The sequence below is a fragment of the Salvia splendens genome, chromosome 12 (assembly GCF_004379255.2).
Source record: "Salvia splendens isolate huo1 chromosome 12, SspV2, whole genome shotgun sequence".
NCBI classification, from domain to species: domain Eukaryota; kingdom Viridiplantae; phylum Streptophyta; class Magnoliopsida; order Lamiales; family Lamiaceae; genus Salvia; species Salvia splendens.
In genome coordinates, this window is record NC_056043.1 from 3,748,837 (window position 1) to 3,767,132 (window position 18,296).

General features: G+C 37.5%; 2 protein-coding genes and 1 pseudogene across 2 annotated transcripts; all 3 read left to right on the forward strand.

The window, feature by feature from the left end:
- Positions 1 to 2,707: 2,707 nt before the first annotated feature.
- LOC121757418 lies at positions 2,708 to 3,376 on the forward strand. Its single transcript, XM_042152969.1, has one exon. It carries the CDS (start codon positions 2,708 to 2,710, stop codon positions 3,374 to 3,376), a length of 669 nt encoding a protein of 222 aa, XP_042008903.1.
- A 1,159-nt stretch (positions 3,377 to 4,535) lies between these two features.
- Positions 4,536 to 7,171, forward strand: LOC121758024 (annotated as a pseudogene).
- Positions 7,172 to 11,650: 4,479 nt separating this feature from the next.
- On the forward strand, positions 11,651 to 13,087 carry LOC121757033 (receptor-like protein 51). Its single transcript, XM_042152499.1, has one exon. It carries the CDS (start codon positions 11,666 to 11,668, stop codon positions 12,941 to 12,943), a length of 1,278 nt encoding a protein of 425 aa, XP_042008433.1. The 5' UTR covers positions 11,651 to 11,665; the 3' UTR covers positions 12,944 to 13,087.
- The last annotated feature ends 5,209 nt before the right edge of the window (positions 13,088 to 18,296 follow it).

Consider the following 18,296-nt stretch of genomic DNA (forward strand, 5'->3'; position numbering starts at 1 on the left):
ACAATCCGATTGAAGCGGTTACAGCGTTTGTTGACTCCGACCGTCGCAAGATGTCGACCATCGGGCGTAAGTTTCTATTAGGCCAACACGGTCACGCAGAAGGCGACATAATCTACCAAACGTGTTTCTATCCATTCGAAGATTGTCTATGCATGATCTATCTGTCACACGAACTAGTCTGTCTAACTGTTTGACATGATATGGAATTGAGTCGATGAGCTTTTGTGGTGCATCTTTACAACCACGTTTTCTTTTTTTCGGGTTAGGTTCAAGCATAGTGAGTAGCATGCTTACCAAGAGGAGATTCAGCCTTAGATTTTTCAGTACCTCCTCCAGTAAAATCAGAACGGTGGTAGATTCCTCATCTTTCCGGGTTACCTACACGGATTATGTAAAGCTCAACAAAATTTCACTTAGCAAGTTCAAGTATTACAGATTACATCAAACCACATACAGAATATAACATCCTAAATACAGACATCCACAAAGAAGAACTTAAGCACCCAAAGTTTATCTAGCACATGCACAATAAATCGAAGACCGCTAACGAATCGAACATGAAATCAGAAATTACAGAGTTTTTGGAAAACATTACCTTCACACTCAGATCTTGATCGGTCATGGCTCCTATGCAATTGAAGCAGGAATTTTGCTCTGGTTTAAGAATTGGAGTGAATCAGCAATAAACGCCCAAAATCGTCGCAAACCCAGCCTAACCGCCGATGTGGGTGTTGGTTTTTGAATCGCAGCAAAATCGCCGCAGATCTTCAATTCATCGAATTTGGGAATCCTAATCGATGAAGACGATGGTGGGTCCAAAAAAGCTTCGGGGGTAATTGTGTATTTTGGTGGATGCTCCCCTATCAATTTATTGCAGGCAAAACTCTAACACACAAATCAGTAGTGATAGAGTTAACAGCTCTTCGGAGCCTAATAAACACCACAACAACCGGGTCGTGTGTTAAGAAGCCGGGTCGCTGCTACTACTAACATACCATTCAAACACACACATAAGGGTTGATAGTGGGCTCTATCCACCCCCTAACATACCAAACAAACATACCCTAAAGAGTAAGGAGAATGAGGGAAGATATTATAATATCACTTTCAGTACTAATTTTGTGTATGCCCAAATTATCCTTTATGACATAAAATGGAAAAATGTATTTGTTTAGAGGGTATTTTGGGGTGAAAATTGCACGAGGTACCAAAAATGTGATTTATAGATACCAAAAGTGATATAAAATAAAGATCATGTACCATTCATATACGAAAGTGAAAGATTAGATACCATTTATGTAGTTCACTCAAAAATAAAAATGAATTTATTATATGAAACATACTAAAATGACAAAATGACTATACAATTAGGGAGGAACGGAGGGAGTTGAATCAAAGTTCTCGTGATCGCGATAGTCCCGTTTGCACGTGAGGGTGGAAATAGATAGAATTAATAAAATTCGCAATATTTCCGTCAACAGTGAACGGTACCTTTACGAAAATACCCTTCAGCAAGGTTTGGAAATTAGTATTCGTACAAAGAAAAATTTGTTGTTGAAAGTTAGAAACAGTCAGCGCACGCCAGCGTGGCTGCTTTGACCAAAAAAAAATGTAATGTGTGCCTTTTTCATTCACACAATTTATACATTAACAAAAGCAAGTTTATCCATAAATATCTCAATTCTTTTTAAAATAATAAACCTTATACTCAATGAAATCGTAGATATGTGGAGCCAAATCTTTCAATTGCTTTGAGTGTGTATGAAATTAAATGATATATAATTTTTATACATTACTTGTCTATCAAAAAAATATTAAAATTTTGAATTTATTGTATTAATTAATTAAATGTAGTAATTAACTAATTGCCTCAATAATTGAAGTTGAATTTTTTAATTGATCAAATAACGATAATAACATAATCATATGATTCATAATTTTAAAATTTATGATTTACTTAATATATGCTAATAATAGAGAATATAATAAATGTAATAATTATATTAATTTTTTTATTATTATAATTCATAATTTTAATAAATAGTATGTTGATACTTTATTTATAAGTTAATAATTGATAACAACATAATAATTTACATTTTGATTTTCTTAATTAACTATTAATTTATAAAATAAAGAGTAATATTATAATTATCCTTTACTTAAAAAATACTAATATTATTATTTTTTTCACAAAATAATGACACATTTTACTATTTTGTGATATTCATAATTTAAAAACTCATTAACTTTTTTTTATAAGTGGGTCTCATACTATTATTACATTCATATTATATCATTACACTAATTTTACACTTAATTTCCTTCATAAAGTTAAAGCAATTTCTCTAAAAATAAAATTCATATTGAATCAAAACAGATTACAAAATTTATCTAGTAACATGATTAATCCAATCATAATTTCATAACATTTACAATCATATTACGACCAAATAACCAAGAATATTCAAAAAGCATATATGCAAAAATTAGAAGAGTCGAGGAAAGTCAGAATGTTGGTCAATAGTCATAACGGTAATGTTATTAGAATTTTAAAAATATTTAGGACGCAAAAACGAGTAAATTAGGAATTTGCATAACAAGGGCATTTCCGTCCATAACAAATTCACAACCATCATACATAAACAAACTCCCTCTCATAATCTAAACCACATTCAACACCTTCACTCTTAATCAGCCGCCATTTATGGAACCACAAACTGTTCTAAATCTCTTCGATTCCAGGTGGTTCCACCTCGGAATCATCGGAGCACCGCCGGAAACCTCAATCTCACCAGCGCCGCCACCATTCCCCCACCTCCAAATCCCACAGAATCAACCCAATCAAAAAGTTTCGCGCCAAATTTCGTCTCTCGCGAGATCGAAGAGCGAAGAGCTGTCGAGTCTCACAACACACAACCCCTCTCCCGATTCAGTCCTCAAAACCCCCCACCTCCAAACCATATTCTCCGACAGAGAGTTCTCAATTTCATCGGAAACTCCGAAGATTTCGCTGGCGAGGAAAGCCGCCGTCGACGGAAGGAGGAAGAAGCGGCTCAGCAAGAGCATGTCGCAGCTGGAATTCGAAGAGGTGAAAGGATTTATCGACATTGGCTTCGTTTTTTCGGAGGAAGACAAGGTGGATTCGGCCCTGGTTGAAATCATCCCCGGCCTGCAAAAATTAGGGCAGAAAATTGATCGAAAAATTGAGGAAGCTTCTAGAATGAGGGCGAAGCCGTATCTATCAGAAGCGTGGGAGTTTTACGAAGAGGAAAGATTGATGAAATGGAGGGTTCCTTCTTCTGCAACAAGTGAGATGGAAATCAAAGATAATCTCAAATCTTGGGCTCACACAGTGGCTTCTGCTGTTAGATGATGAGATTAGTGTTAATTTTTTTTTATTTAAGTAGTGTTTCATGTTGGGTTTTCTTCTTTTTTGTATAGTTCAAAATTCAAATTCAAATTCAAGTTTTTCCGTAAATATCACCTTCAGCTGCATTAGATTCAAATTGACACATTCATTGATTCATTTTATATGTATGTATGTGTGTGTATCTATTGATGGGAGTTTTTTTTGTCATGTTACATGTGTTATGCTTTTATTTTGTTACTGATATCTGATCAAAACTGAATCTTGATTTCCGTGGATGAGATTTGTGTTTTATTACAGTTTGTCATGTGGATAATTCTCATTGCTCGTCAGAAACCAATCACCATAATACTTCCATAGATTAGATAGTATTTCAGTATATGTCCTGATTATCATAGTTTTACAGTGACTGGGTAGTTTAGAATCGAGTACACGAGTACTATATACTAACGAGTTTTCGATACTATGGAAGAGGTTGCTGATGATTGGCTTCATTTCAGATTGTTGATGTTAAGCAACAATGTCTATACAAAACATTGAGAGCTGGTGTTTCCTTTCCTTTGCAATGTCTTCATATAGCATTCAGTTTTAATTCATTCTTCTTTTCCTTCATCATCAAATCACTTTTCTTTCATGCTTTTCCTATTGGCCTTGATTAAGTCGGCCAAGGCCCAAGGTAGTGATGCAATTGTTTATTCTTGAGAATTTCATTGTGTTTCTGTTTGAAGACTATTCAATCTCTAATGCCTTCTTATTATAACCTTTTGTCTTCAGATATGCTGCAGTGTCCAGTTCCTTCCTTGGAGATCTTGGGAAGGTATTCTCAATAATATATCTAATTCTAAATTAGTATATTCTGTTTTCGAAAATAAAATCTTATAGGAGTATATCTGTGCCTTGTGCTTTGCTCTTTGAATGTTCTACTTATCTATCCTTGTTTTTTGCTGTCATCACTGGTTTTTGAAAATAAAATTATGAACTTTGGTATCAGTATCATTACCTTGTGCTTTGGTGTGTGACTGTGTTATTTTTGGATGCACATTTTTTCACATAATGCCAAGTCATTGACTTGCAAGTCTTTGGCACCATTTGTTACTCTTGTCATTTCCTGGCACTTCACTGCAATTTAATAGCCAGAAATTGGCTGCCTCAACATGCTAAACAAGCTCAATCTCACTCTACAACCATGATATCCCACCCTCTTTACTTGTTCTTCCTCATCTCTATACATTCAACACTCAAAACCGTGGAAGCGTACACCGCCACAGAACTAATCCTCCTTAGCTGCGGCGCATCAGCAACCACAAACGACACCAGCCTCCGGAGCTGGGAAAGTGATCAAGGTTCGAAATACACCCCATCAGTCGCCCCCTCCATATCTTCCTCTTCCTATGCTTCCACCATGGAATCTTCGGTTTTTCCAGTCCCTTACGAGACTGCTCGTGTCTTCCACTCCCCTTTCACATACACTTTTCCCCTCAGTGAAGGCCAGAAATTCCTCCGCCTTTACTTCTATCCCAACGTCTACTCGGACATTGACACCCGTCTATCTTTATTCTCAGTCAATGCAAATGCCTTCACCCTGTTTACAAACTTCAGTGCTTTCCTTCATTCTAAGAATTTAACAAAACCTTCTTTTATGTTGGAATTCCTTGTTAACATCAGAGCAACCCAAAAACTCGATCTAACCTTCACTCCTAATCCAAACTCCTCTGCTTTTGTAAATGGGATCGAGATTGTGTCGATCCCTGATAAACTCTACCTTTCGGAAGAAGGCGTGGAAATCAAATTTGAAAACAGTTTGTTTGATCTCAACAGCGACAAGGCTTTGGAGAATCTTTACCGTCTGAATGTGGGCGGCGGCACTGTAGACATCGGAGAAGATAGTGGGCCTAGTCGCGGCATGTTTCGGGGATGGAGTCCTGATGATGACTACATATTCTGCTGCGATTATGGGTGGACGCCACATGACAAGGGAGTTGTGATCAACTACACCAACAGTACTCCTCCCTACACTGCTCCGCCTAATGTATACAAATCTGCTAGAATTATGACCAACCTCAGCATAAGTTTAGAGTGGGCATTTCCTGTTGATTCTGGATTCCAATATCTGCTCCGTTTCCATTTCTGTGAATTTTTTCTCAAACATACAAACGAAAGGGTGTTTAACATAAACATCAACAATAAAGTGGAAGGTAAGGTATTGAAGTTGATGTCATCTCCTTGGCCGGCGGGCCTGATATTGGAAATCGTGGAAATCGTGGAAGGTATTGAAGTTGATGTCATCTCCTAATGTTGGAAATCGTGGAAAGCAAGACCTGCGGTTATCTTTGGTTCCTACCCTTGGGACAGAACCAAGATACATTAACGTTTTGCTGAATGGCTTAGAAATTTTCAAACTCAATGATTCGGCAGGAAGTTTTGCTGCATCCAACCCTGAACTCGTGATAAATTCACCGCCGGCGTCACTAGAGTGGAACCACCTACCAGCAGCCGCAAAGAAGAAGAAAATCGGTGTTGTGGTGGGGAGTGTTATCGGCGTAGTTGTGGTGGTTGCAGCCGTGGCTATGTTGATTATGCGGCGGCAGAAAGTGAAGGACACGGCGGGCACAAGTGTGACCGAGTCACCGTTGGCAACACTTTCGACGAAGTCAAGGTCGACTCCTGATTCGTGCAGGTATTTGTCCATCGACGAGATCAAGGTCGCCACAGACAACTTCGACGACAGCTTCGTCATCGGCAGGGGAGGCTTCGGACGCGTCTACAAAGGCCTCATCCGCAACGTACCTGTCGCAATCAAGAGGCTCAACTCCACCTCCAGGCAAGGCACTATCGAGTTCCTCACCGAGATCGACGTGCTCTTCAAGCTTCGCCACCTCCACCTAGTCTCCCTTCGTCGGCTACTGTGGCGACGATGGCGAGATGATCCTGGTGTACGACTATATGGCCCACGGCAGCCTCCACGACCACCTCTACAACTCCGAAAACTCACCCTTGACGTGGAAGCAGCGCCTCCAGATCTGCGTGGGTGCCGCCAAGGGGCTGGACTACCTCCACAGAACCGTGACATCAAGTCCAGTAACATCCTTCTCGATGAGAAATGGGTGGCCAAGGTGTCGGACTTCGGCCTCTCCAAAATGGCCAAGTCCATACACGTTAGTACGGTCGTCAAAGGCAGCTTGGGTTATGTTGACCCAGAGTACTACCGCCGAAAACAGCTGACGCTGAAATCCGATGTGTACTCATTCGGGGTGGTGTTGCTGGAAGTCTTATGTGCAAGGCCGCCAATAATCGCAACATTACCAAGAGAGCAAGTGAATTTAGCAGAGTGGGCTGCATTTTGCTATGGGAAAGGGACAGTTGATCAGATTGTGGATTCCAATCTCAAGGGCCAGATTGCAGCTGAATGCTTGAGCAATTTTGGAGAAATAGCCGTAGCATGCCTCGTGGAGAAAGGGATTGATCGGCCATCAATGAACGACATTGTTAGGAAATTGGAGTTTGTAATGCAGCTACAAGTTAATGGAGGTGCACGGCCGTTGATTGGGATTAGCGCGTGTAACACAACGGACGAGGACACGTGTTCGAGATCGAAGAGCAGCGAGTTCTCGACTAGCAGTAGTGAAAAACTCAATCCGTTAGGCTGCTAAGGTCGTAATTTCTCTAAGATAAAGTACTTTTCTTTGTACTATAATCATGTTTTTGGACATGAGATAAGGTAATTAGCACGTGGCCTGACCATACATAGAAGGCAATATACTATAGATATTTTTGAATTTTATTGTGGAAAAAATTATCCAAATAAACGAACCACGTTATTTTAAGAAGCCCTTTCTAACGAAAGAAAAAAACAAAATCTTGACTGGAAAATAATGGAGGTTGAGTCATGAGTGAAGACAATTAAAGTAGAATGAGATTAGTAAAATATTACTCCTACTAATAAGTTTGTGTATTGTTATCCAGTAAAGAATATCATTACATTCTCAGTAGTTCAATAGGTAAGGATCTAAATATGCAGAATCATCATAGAGGAAGCAAAGAAGACCTGGATTTTTAATCGTATGTGACCACTGCATTAAATAGTTAGAAGAAGTTATAATCTTGAAAACACCTTGAAATTGGAATGATGAGGATTATATTCAGGGACTTTGAGGGGGGCAAATATATATATATATAAAATAATTGAGAAAATGGAGGGTTCCTTCTTCCAACAAGTGAGTTGGAAATCAAAGATAATCTCTAATATTGGGCCCACACAGTGTTAGATGAATTCACTTGGGATGGCTCCAGTCATTTCTCTAGTGGGATTTGGTCTTCTTGATAGAGGCTTTCCAGTGGTATGCCTGTTCGATATTTCAGTTTCAGATGATCCTATTTTGTTGTTGATTAGCACATAAAAATAAGGTAACTGATAACTGATCATCCCGAGCTAACTCAGATGAATTGCTGCACTGACAGAGCAAACCTCATCTCTTCAGCACCATGGTTAGTTAGTTTGATAGGATGTCATTGTCTATGAATGGAAAAACTTATGTAAAGTTTGGATGGAATGTTTAGGACAGATACTGGATCCACAGTTTCTGTGCAAGTGTTTTAATCTGTTTGAGTGGATTGGTAGGTCTATTTTTTACAGGGTTCACTTTCTGACATGTTTACAAATGAAAACAGTGAAAATATTGTTCTTCTTGGAAGCACTAGAGTTGGCAGTCGATGTGTAATCCAAATTTCGGCTGGTTTCATGATCTTCTTTGCTTCTAGGTAAGCAATGCTGCCGTCATATCATATCATCGAATTATGCAAACTGAGTAAAACAGGTTGAGTAGAGATAGTGACAAGTTTGAATATGTGCAGGCAAGTTTGGAGCATGTTTTGCATCAATACCTTTCACTATATTTGCAGCTATATATATATTGCGTTATGGTTGGCCTTGTTGATGAGCGTTCTGTTATCTTGTTGTTTTTGTTGTTGTTCCAACGTAAAATGTGATCGATCGATTGATTGTGCATGGATGGGCATGGGGCAGCGTCTGTGGGGCTGGCGTTCTTGCAGTTCACGAACATGAACTCGTTGAAGAACCTTTCATAGTCGGGGTGTCTCTCTTACTCGGACTCGGACTCGGACTGTCCATTCCCGAGTACTTCAGAGAATACACGAGTGCTGCTCTTCATGGCCTGCTCATACAAATTTTTTTTTTTTTTTTGGTCTTGATACTCCCTAAACTGTGAGCCCATGATTTAATGGGGTGGTACTTTTGCCTCTAAAATAGGAGTACTTAATTGATACTCCATTCTACTACTAGTTCGTAGTTTCATGTTCATGTGAGGCAATAAATGTAGATTAACCATCCATTTTAGGAGCATTCATTATGGTAGTAGTAAATAATGTGACATTGTCAAAACAAATGAAAATTTCAATAATTTTTCGGAGCCTAAAACGAAAGGAAAGGAATTATTTGTAACCCAAAATGCATGTTAATGCTGAAATAATCAAATTGAATTGCCACAATTCAGAGGCAATGGGCGGAAAGATGGATTTCAACATTTATTTTCTAGATTTCAAATTGTTAAATAAAATTTAAATTTCCTGTTTGTAATTATTAATAAATATTTAAATAAAATACCTAAACAGAATTTTAGTTTTGCATCTAAAATATAGGTTGATTTTAACAGTCGTAAAAATATTTGTGAATTTAAGATGGATAAATATTTCATTGAACCAGCAGAAAATAAATTCAACTTTAAGTGAATCTAAATATACGACTGATATTCCTGAGAAATGAGAATACCTGTTTCCAGCTATATGTAAGGCGTATTGGGTTTCGGACCACCAACAGTAGGTAGTCTCAGTCTTATGTGTGGTTCAATAATTAATCTCCAAAAGGGTCTACACATTTTCAGTGGTTTTTAAGATATATATTTCCAGCTTTCATATATGATTGAGTAATGAAAAAGCCTATCTCATGTTGAGATTAAATAAAACTAGCAACCGAAAAATACCTTATCGAATTACACAATATACTCTCACAAAAATTAAATAGTACTACTACTTGAGTTTTTCTGCATAACATCAAAGAAAAATTAACATATTTTAAATCACCAATATACTCTCACAATTGCTTAAAGTATTTTCTGCATATCTTCAACAGATTTTGAAATCGAAAAATAATTTATAGAACCATTAGAGCATCTCCAGTGGGCGGATGTCCCACTAGGACATCCACTAGGACTTCCCAAAAACACCTCCTGCCACGTCACTAGGACTTCTCATCCCACTGCCACGTCACTAGGACATCCCCTTCACAATCCGCCCTTCCCATCACCCTTCCCACTAGGACTTCCCGCAATAAAAAAATCATAAATTCACAAATAAAGCAATTTACGTTTACGGAAATAAAATTTCAACACGAATACGAACGGGAAAAATTAACAACTTCATTTAAAAAAAAACATACATGATTTGAAAAAAATTACATAGTAATAAAACAAAAAAAAGTACTAACATCAACGTCAACCCTTCCGCGTCCAAACCTCTTCGATAATATCGTTCTGAAGTCGAACATGGGCATCTGTTTGCCGCATGTCGGCAAATGCACGCATCCGCTCGACCTCTCCATGAGGTACCCCCATATTCACATTCGCGGTGGCCACGCCGTGACTTGGACCTGCACCCGTATCATCTTCATTGGTCCACTGAGTCAGTTCCGCAGCTTCATTTTCGACAATCATGTTGTGCATTATGATACATGCGTACATGACATCGCCGATGTTGGGAATATACCACTGCCGTGCAGGACCCTTGACTACCGCCCATCGACTCTGGAGCACACCAAATGTCCGCTCCACATCCTTGCGCGCTGCTTCCTGACGGCTCGCAAAGTATGACTTCTGTTGTCCAAGCGGATGCTTGATTGTCTTCACAAAGACGGGCCAGTTTGGGTATATCCCATCCGCCAAATAGTATCCCATATTGTGCTGGTTGCCGTTGGCGACGAAACTGATGGCGGGACCAACGCCATTGCACTGAGCATTGAACAGGGGCGACGACTGGAGAACGTTGATGTCGTTGTTCGACCCGGCGACTCCAAAATAAGCATGCCATATCCACAGCCGGTAGTCAGCTACAGCTTCAAGGATCATCGTGGGATGCTTGGCTTTGAAGCCAGTAGTGTACATCCCCTTCCAGGAGGCGGGACAGTTCTTCCACTCCCAATGCATACAATCTATGCTGCCCAACATCCCAGGGAAACCGTGCACCGACCCATGCATATCTATCAGACTCTGGCAGTCTTCGGGGCTCGGACTCCGAAGATACCGCTCACCGAATATCGCTCTCACGCCCGCGCAAAAATTCTGCAGACACTCGACGGCTGTCGACTCGCCAATGTGGAGGTACTCGTCGAACATGTCGGTCGCGCCTCCGTACGCCAGTTGTCTGATTGCGACAGTGCACTTCTGTAAGGGCGTGAGTCCGGGTTTGCCAGCTGCATCCTCCCTGATCCTAAAATACAGGTATCTTCTCTCTAAAGCACCCACGATATGCATAAACAGCGGACGATGCATCCTAAAACGTCGCCGGAATAAGGCATCCCCAAAACGCGGCTGCGGAGCGAAGTAGTCCTGATACAACAGAATATGTGCAGCAATGTGGTCACGGGGTATTATAGTTCGACGACGGATCGGCCGATGTACCGCCGCCTGCTGCCGCCGCTGCTCCCTCTGGTGTAGCAGCCTATCTATCGCACCTTCCACAGCGACCTCCAATTCATCCCCGCTATCACTGTCACTAGCCATTGTAGATATACTTGAAAATAGAGATGTAGAGAGAGAAACTTGTTAACACAAGTGGTGCGAATGAAATGAAGTTCAACGAGCCGTATATATAGAGTTTAAAAAAAAAATTAATATACCGGACATCCGACCCGGACATCCGACTCACGCCACAATGGCGGACGTCCGCCCGCCCGTCGCCGCAGCGTCCGAGGACATCCGACGTCCTTACAGGACGTCCGTGTCCGAGTTGAAACGCCACAATGGCGGACGTCCCGGTCGCCTGTCGCGGATGTCCGACCGGACGTCCGCCATTGGAGATGCTCTTAAACTCGATTGCCTTTGAAAATTTTATGCGCCAACGTAGTAAGTACTTTTATTAAATATATACAAACAAACCCAGGCCCTATTTATTAAAATTTCATCAAACCAACTGTCACACTCACTCATCACTCAAATCATCATCATCATCCCTACATAAAACTTGACATATCACAAAACTAAATCTTTTACTATTACACTCGCAAAAATGGCACCAGATCCCTCTCCCCTCCTCCTCTTCCTCTTCCTCTTCCGCCTCTCCCTCCTCCTCCACCACACCGCCGCCGCCGCCGCACCCCCCACCCCCAGCCCAAAACCCCCCACCAGATCCTCCCCCATTTCCCCCTCAACCCTCGACCCCAAACAGCTCCTCGCTCTCCAATCCCTCAACATCCCCACCTCCAAAGACCCTTGCTCTCACTCTCCCTCCATCTCCTGCGACTCCTCCTCCCCCTTCCGCCACCTCCTCTCCCTCACCCTCGCCAACTGCTCCGACGACGTCGCCCTCTCCCTCACCGCCCTCAAATCCCTCTCCACCCTCACCTCCCTCTCCTTCCTCAACTGCCCCGTCTCTCCCATCAAATTCCCCTCCGAGCTCGCCTCCAATCTCCGCTCCTTCGCCGCCGTCAGCAGCCTCAACAAACTCACCGGCGTCTGGCTCAGCCGCCTCCAGAATCTCACCTCCCTCACCGTCTCCCACGTCGCCGTCACCGCCAGCGGCCCCACCATCATCCTCTCCGGCATGAAATTCCTTCATTCCGTCACTCTCTCAAACACAAATCTCACCGGAAATCTCCCCAAACACTGGCATTCTTCAAATCTCACATTCGTCGATCTATCGACGAACAATCTCAAGGGGAAAATCCCCAATTCACTCACCCAATTAGAGAATCTCCTGCATCTGAATCTCTCCTCAAATTCCCTCAACGACACGATTCCTTCCACAATCGGCGACTTGAGCTCTCTCCAGAATCTCTCTCTTTCATCCAATTCTCTCTCCGGGCCAATTCCGGAATCCCTAGCTGCAATGGCGGCGCTGACGCATCTCGATCTGAGCTCAAACCAGCTCAATGGTACAATCCCCAATTTCATCAGAGACATGAAGAAGCTGAAGCACTTGAATCTCGCGAGCAATTCCTTCCATGGAGTATTGCCATTCAATGCGACGTTTATACAGCGATTGGAGGTGTTTAAGGTCGGTGAAAATTCCAATCTTTGCTACAACCGCACGGTTTTGGGGTCGAAATTGAAGCTTGGGGTTGCCGCCTGTGATAAGCACGGGCTGCCTCTGTCGCCGCCGCCGGCGAAGGATTCGTCGGCGGATGACTCGAGCGATGGGGATTATGATGATGAAGATGAGAATGTGGGGGAGAAGAAGAAGCATAGCAGTGGGCCGAGTAAGGTTGTTCTTGGTTTTGCAATTGGGATTTCTTCGATTGTGTTCTTGATTGTTTTCTTGGTTCTTTTAGCCAAGTGTTGTAAATGAGATTGAATTTTTTTTTCTTGGTTGATTAGGTTAGGGGATTATGATTTATTGTGACATTAAAAAGATGAGTTCATTGAGTTTGTTTCTGTATGATTTATTTTGGAGCAAGAATTTCGAGAAAGAGAAAGGGGTGAAATGAAAGGATGATTCTTTTTATGTGTGTGTGTGTGTGTGTGTTTGAAGTAGTGACTCCAGACCTTTAAAATAGTTATAGTACCTCTTCAACTTTGTGTATGTTTGGATGCAAGAATCTGTTCTTTGATCATCTTCTTAATCTGGGTCTTTTCATCTTTTTTTTACTACTACTTTTTTTGGACTGGTTGATTTGATTCATTGAATTATGAAATGTAGTAGTAGTAGTAGTAGTTTTTTCCTTGCGAGTTGCAAGAAAGAGTGTTGCCACTTTGATTTGGTAAATTAAGTGTTTGATTTGGGCAATAGTAGTTTTTTGTTTGATGACTTGTTACTTATTTTGTTGACTTTTTATTTCAACAAATGTTGTCTTTCACTATATATCTCATTGAAAGTCACTCAAATAAGTTGACATACTATTTTTTATTTGCATAGGAGTTGGATATTATTGTATTTCATTTAAAGTTGCCATATGGTTGTCATTTCACTTTGTTTTTGGTATATCAGTTTTGGAGGCAAAGAGTTGCATTCCTTTAATGAAGGATGCGTGCAGTTGTAGGTTTATGTGGCTTTTTGAGGAGTTTTTTCCTTCAAGACTTTGGTTCATGTCTTTAATGGGTAGGACATGAATTGAATTATCTAAGTTCACTCAAATAACTTTGCAAAGAATCATATCTATCTTGCTTCCTATTTAATTTTGTCTACCAAACCTAACGTGGTAGTGTTATTGTTTGGGTTGGGCACTTGGACATGCATGTGGATGTGGGAACCTTCATCCCATTTTATGGTGTTCTACACGTGTACAAATATTAGTTCTTGTATTTTAATACCTAGTTTTAACTCACGTGTGATGCACGAACGAATATTTTTTATCATACAATTTTAAATTGTTAATTGATTAATTAAAATGAGAAACAATATAACTATATAAGATTTAAAATATAAAATATATTATATAATAACAAATCAATAATTATATACTCCTCAATTCATTTTTACACCTAAAGACATAAAATTAAATATATTCAAAATGGAATCAAGACAAACACAATTATTTGGACAACAATGAAGAGAGTATATCAAATGTTGACACTTTTGAAAAATATGTTTAAAACAGTCCTTCATATCTCTCTACTAAAAAAATGTAAATCACACTTTTAACAAAATAATGAATCGATAACTCATAATAATCAAAACGTCAAAATTATGACCATAAAAAAATCGGAATGATAAACTACACAAAAATAACATTACATTAATGGGTTGAATTGACATTATTACATTATAACTTTTTAAATGTTGGAGCATTTATCTTTATTAAACGTGGCTTGTTGAAACATAAAACATCTATACTATTTTTTATGCTACTTTACAATTCTCAAAATACTGCAAATTTTCTTTTTGTAAAAATATATTTAATTACTCAGCATGCTCACCTATAGATAAGATAATTAGATTCTTCATATAAAATCAGTTGTATCCCAGAACAATTAAGTGCTAAATCTTAATTTCAAAGTATTAGTAAACCAAAATTTGGTAGCAGACTATTTTATTTTATTTGAATAACTAAAAGTTTGATCGACTCGATTTTGCTAGGATTAATTATATCATTGCTAATATACATATATACGTATATATACATGAATTTATTAATTCATCATAAGTGATCAAATATTATTTTTTGTGACACCACTTAATATAATTATAGACAAAAATAATAAATTGTGTAAAGATGAAGATAAATATTATGTATGTTTGAGTTAAGGATATTACAATTCCTCACCCTCCAAGAATTGTAGTAAGAAATTTTGGGGTAGAATTCTTAAACCATATATACATGCGATACTCTAACTATTGCAATCAAAGAAAAAAAACAACAATAAATGAAATGGAAATTACAGTGAAAACTATAAAATAAACAGAACTATTAAGTCTAGTCGAGAAAAACTCTCTTTCCGCAAGACAAATTACATCACGGTTAGTGCTCTCTGATCGACATATCATCCCCTAAGATGTAACGACTTCCTCCTAACGTATATTGCATCTCAAATTCGCTAGGCACTGATGAACCTGATGGGGCTCCAAAAATTGAGCAATAAAATGTACCTAAAATGTACAATAACATGTTGAGAGCTTGAAATAGAATAGAGAATGCTTTTGTTGGTGTGTAATTCATCCATAACTCAATGTCTTTTATAGGCATAATAGTAGAACATGAGAGATCATGGAATTAAAACATCATAAATTATAAAATTAAGAAATGGAGTTTACAAAATTTGTTTAATGCTCAAAATCCTATTTAAATATCTAAATTCATGAGAGTTGCTTATAAATATTCAAATTCATGGGCATGTATTAGTTATTTCACTATTTGGACGTTACTTCTTAGAGAAATAAATTATCATCATTAGAGAAATAAATTCCCCTCACCATAACCGTACAAATATATATGATTATGATTGTAATCAATTATCTAATTTAATAATTTTTGGTTATTGCATTTATTGCACAAAATAGTTATTCAAAATAATCCAAAACTCAGCCTTTTATATATACTAGTATCACGCCCGTGCCTTGCACGGGTCATTTTAATTTCTTCATATTTATTTCGTTATGCGAAATAAAATTTGTGAAATGATAAACAAAAGAATATTCGACATCCTCTTCCTTTGGATTATACTGTTTCAATTACATTAACCCCACATGGCCACAAGAGTGCGTTTAAATGCTAACTTTTCTTAAAAATATCAACACGATCACATTAAAATTTCAACACATATTTATGTTGACATTTTAATAAACTGTCTTGAAATTTAAATATCAGACTTAAAATTAAAAAGCATTTTAATTCTGTGAAAATATGAATTAACCGTTGAGTTATAACTGCATGAGCAAGTTTACGTTGCAATAATTTACGATTGCACTGGTGAGACACTTCCTAGTCGAGCTTCATTTCATTGCAATATAGTGACCCTATACACTAAAAACCCAAACCTTGAAACCTAAATCATAAACCCTTAACTTTAAAATATACTCATCGTGACCTACAAATGAGTCAAATATCAATAAAATTCTCCCTCCGCCCCAGTTCAATTTTACTTTGTTGACCACTTATTCAAAATATACTCATCATGACCAACAAATGAGCCAAATATCAATACAATTCTCCCTCTGTTCCAATTCAATTGTACTGTGTTAATCACTTATTCTACTTGATAATCCTTACTGATAGTGGAGGTTTTTTACCTGAATCTTGTCTGTAAATCTGCTTATATGCTCATATCAAGAAAGTGCTTTACAATAGGGCTATGTGAACGGTAAACAAAAAAAAACTTGCTTGCATTCATCCAAGCATTAAAATGAAAAGGTTTTTAGTGATAGTAAATTTATTTAAAAGATTTCTTCAGTTACATAACTTGTGTAATTATTTATTTTGGAAATTATGAAAGAGAACGGTTGGAATTGAGAAGGTCGAGATGCCGTTAAAATGTAAAAAAAATCTGTGTGAATTAAGTGTACATTTCATATGCTACTAAATTGGGGATTTTCAGCTTTTGGCTTGTCATTTTAATCAAATACTAATAATATTGTAACTGAAGAAATCTTTTAAATAAATTTACTATCACTTCTAAAGAAAATGTATAAGAATTTTAAAAAAACATAAAACTCAATCAATTTGACATTTAAATAATGCAAATACATACACCGATATATTTTGACTATAATACTTTTGGATCTCTATACAACTTTAAACAATTATACTAATATACGCATGTCCTTTGAATTTCCTCATTAAATGTATGTCATTCATGTTTTAGAAAATAATAGTAACTCTCTATTTTGGAAACTGCCGCATTGAATAAAAATAAAAATCGCAACTGCTAAATTTTATTTTACAACTTTCCACCAATTGTACTACAAATAATTACTCTTCATTTTTCAGTATTTATGATATGATTAAAACTATAAATTAAATTAAATTACTACATATTATAATACTTTTTGAATCAATTTTAATTAATTAGTTAAAATTAAACAAAATATTTAAAAATTTATTTAATTATTGTGAATCAAGTAATGACAAAAATAAAAAGCATTTTCACATAACATACTCATTAATTTTATTAAGCAATCCATATTATTAATCTCAATTCAATTTTATTACGTACCATACAATCCTATAACTGATCATGTTATTAATTATTTTTGGTAATATTGAAAATTCAAAATAGTTTTCCATAAGTGATTCTATTATTGATTATTATTAATAATGTTGAAAATTAAAAATACAACTCATGAATTACACTTTAATGCCCAACGAAAAAAGGCAATCTCACTTTTCATCAATAATTCGTGATTATAAGTTAGAAAAGTCAATCCCACTTTAATACATTATGCTGATTGAAAAAAAATAATTCGCATAATATATATTTTATCATACATCCAATATTTGAATAAGGAATGATCAAAATCTTTCAATCGGGACGTAAATTTACCCATTGACATCAATATTATTGAAAGTGGTACTATATTAGTATGTGGTTGTAGATTAGACTTTCTAAGCTAAATCCAATTACTACCATTTAAGAATTTCATTAATTGAAAATCAATTAACAATAAAGTACTATTAATAAACTCTTTTAATCAAGAAATTATAGATTAGAAAGAAATGAAAATTTCAATAAATTCAATTAGGTTAAAATCTGTTTTCCACATATATAATATGAACCACCATAAGTTATAAACCTACTAAAAACATACAATAATTAAATCAATACATTAATATGATACAATACAAATAAACTAAATCAACCATCCATTCTTGCCCCAAAAAAACCCTAAAGAAGAATCCAACGCCTCCGTCATAATTGCCAGAAAATTCACCGACGGCTATGAGAAACACAAACACAAACTCGCACCACCAACACTACTCATCTTCCCTTTCAATTTTACATTTGATCTATCTCCAGGTTTGGTCATTTCAAAAACACAAACGCCTCGAAATTTGATGATTGATGAAGTTATGCTAGACCGTACGTAGATCATTGAGGAGGATGAATTTTTCTTCTTCTAGGAAGATCACAATATTAGTAACATAACAATCACACAAAAAATTTGTGTAAAATAGATGAATATAAATATACTACTATTGGGCATTAGTGAAGAGCAAAAACCTATTGAAAACAAATTTTTTTCCTTCAAAGAATTCAATGATCCAACG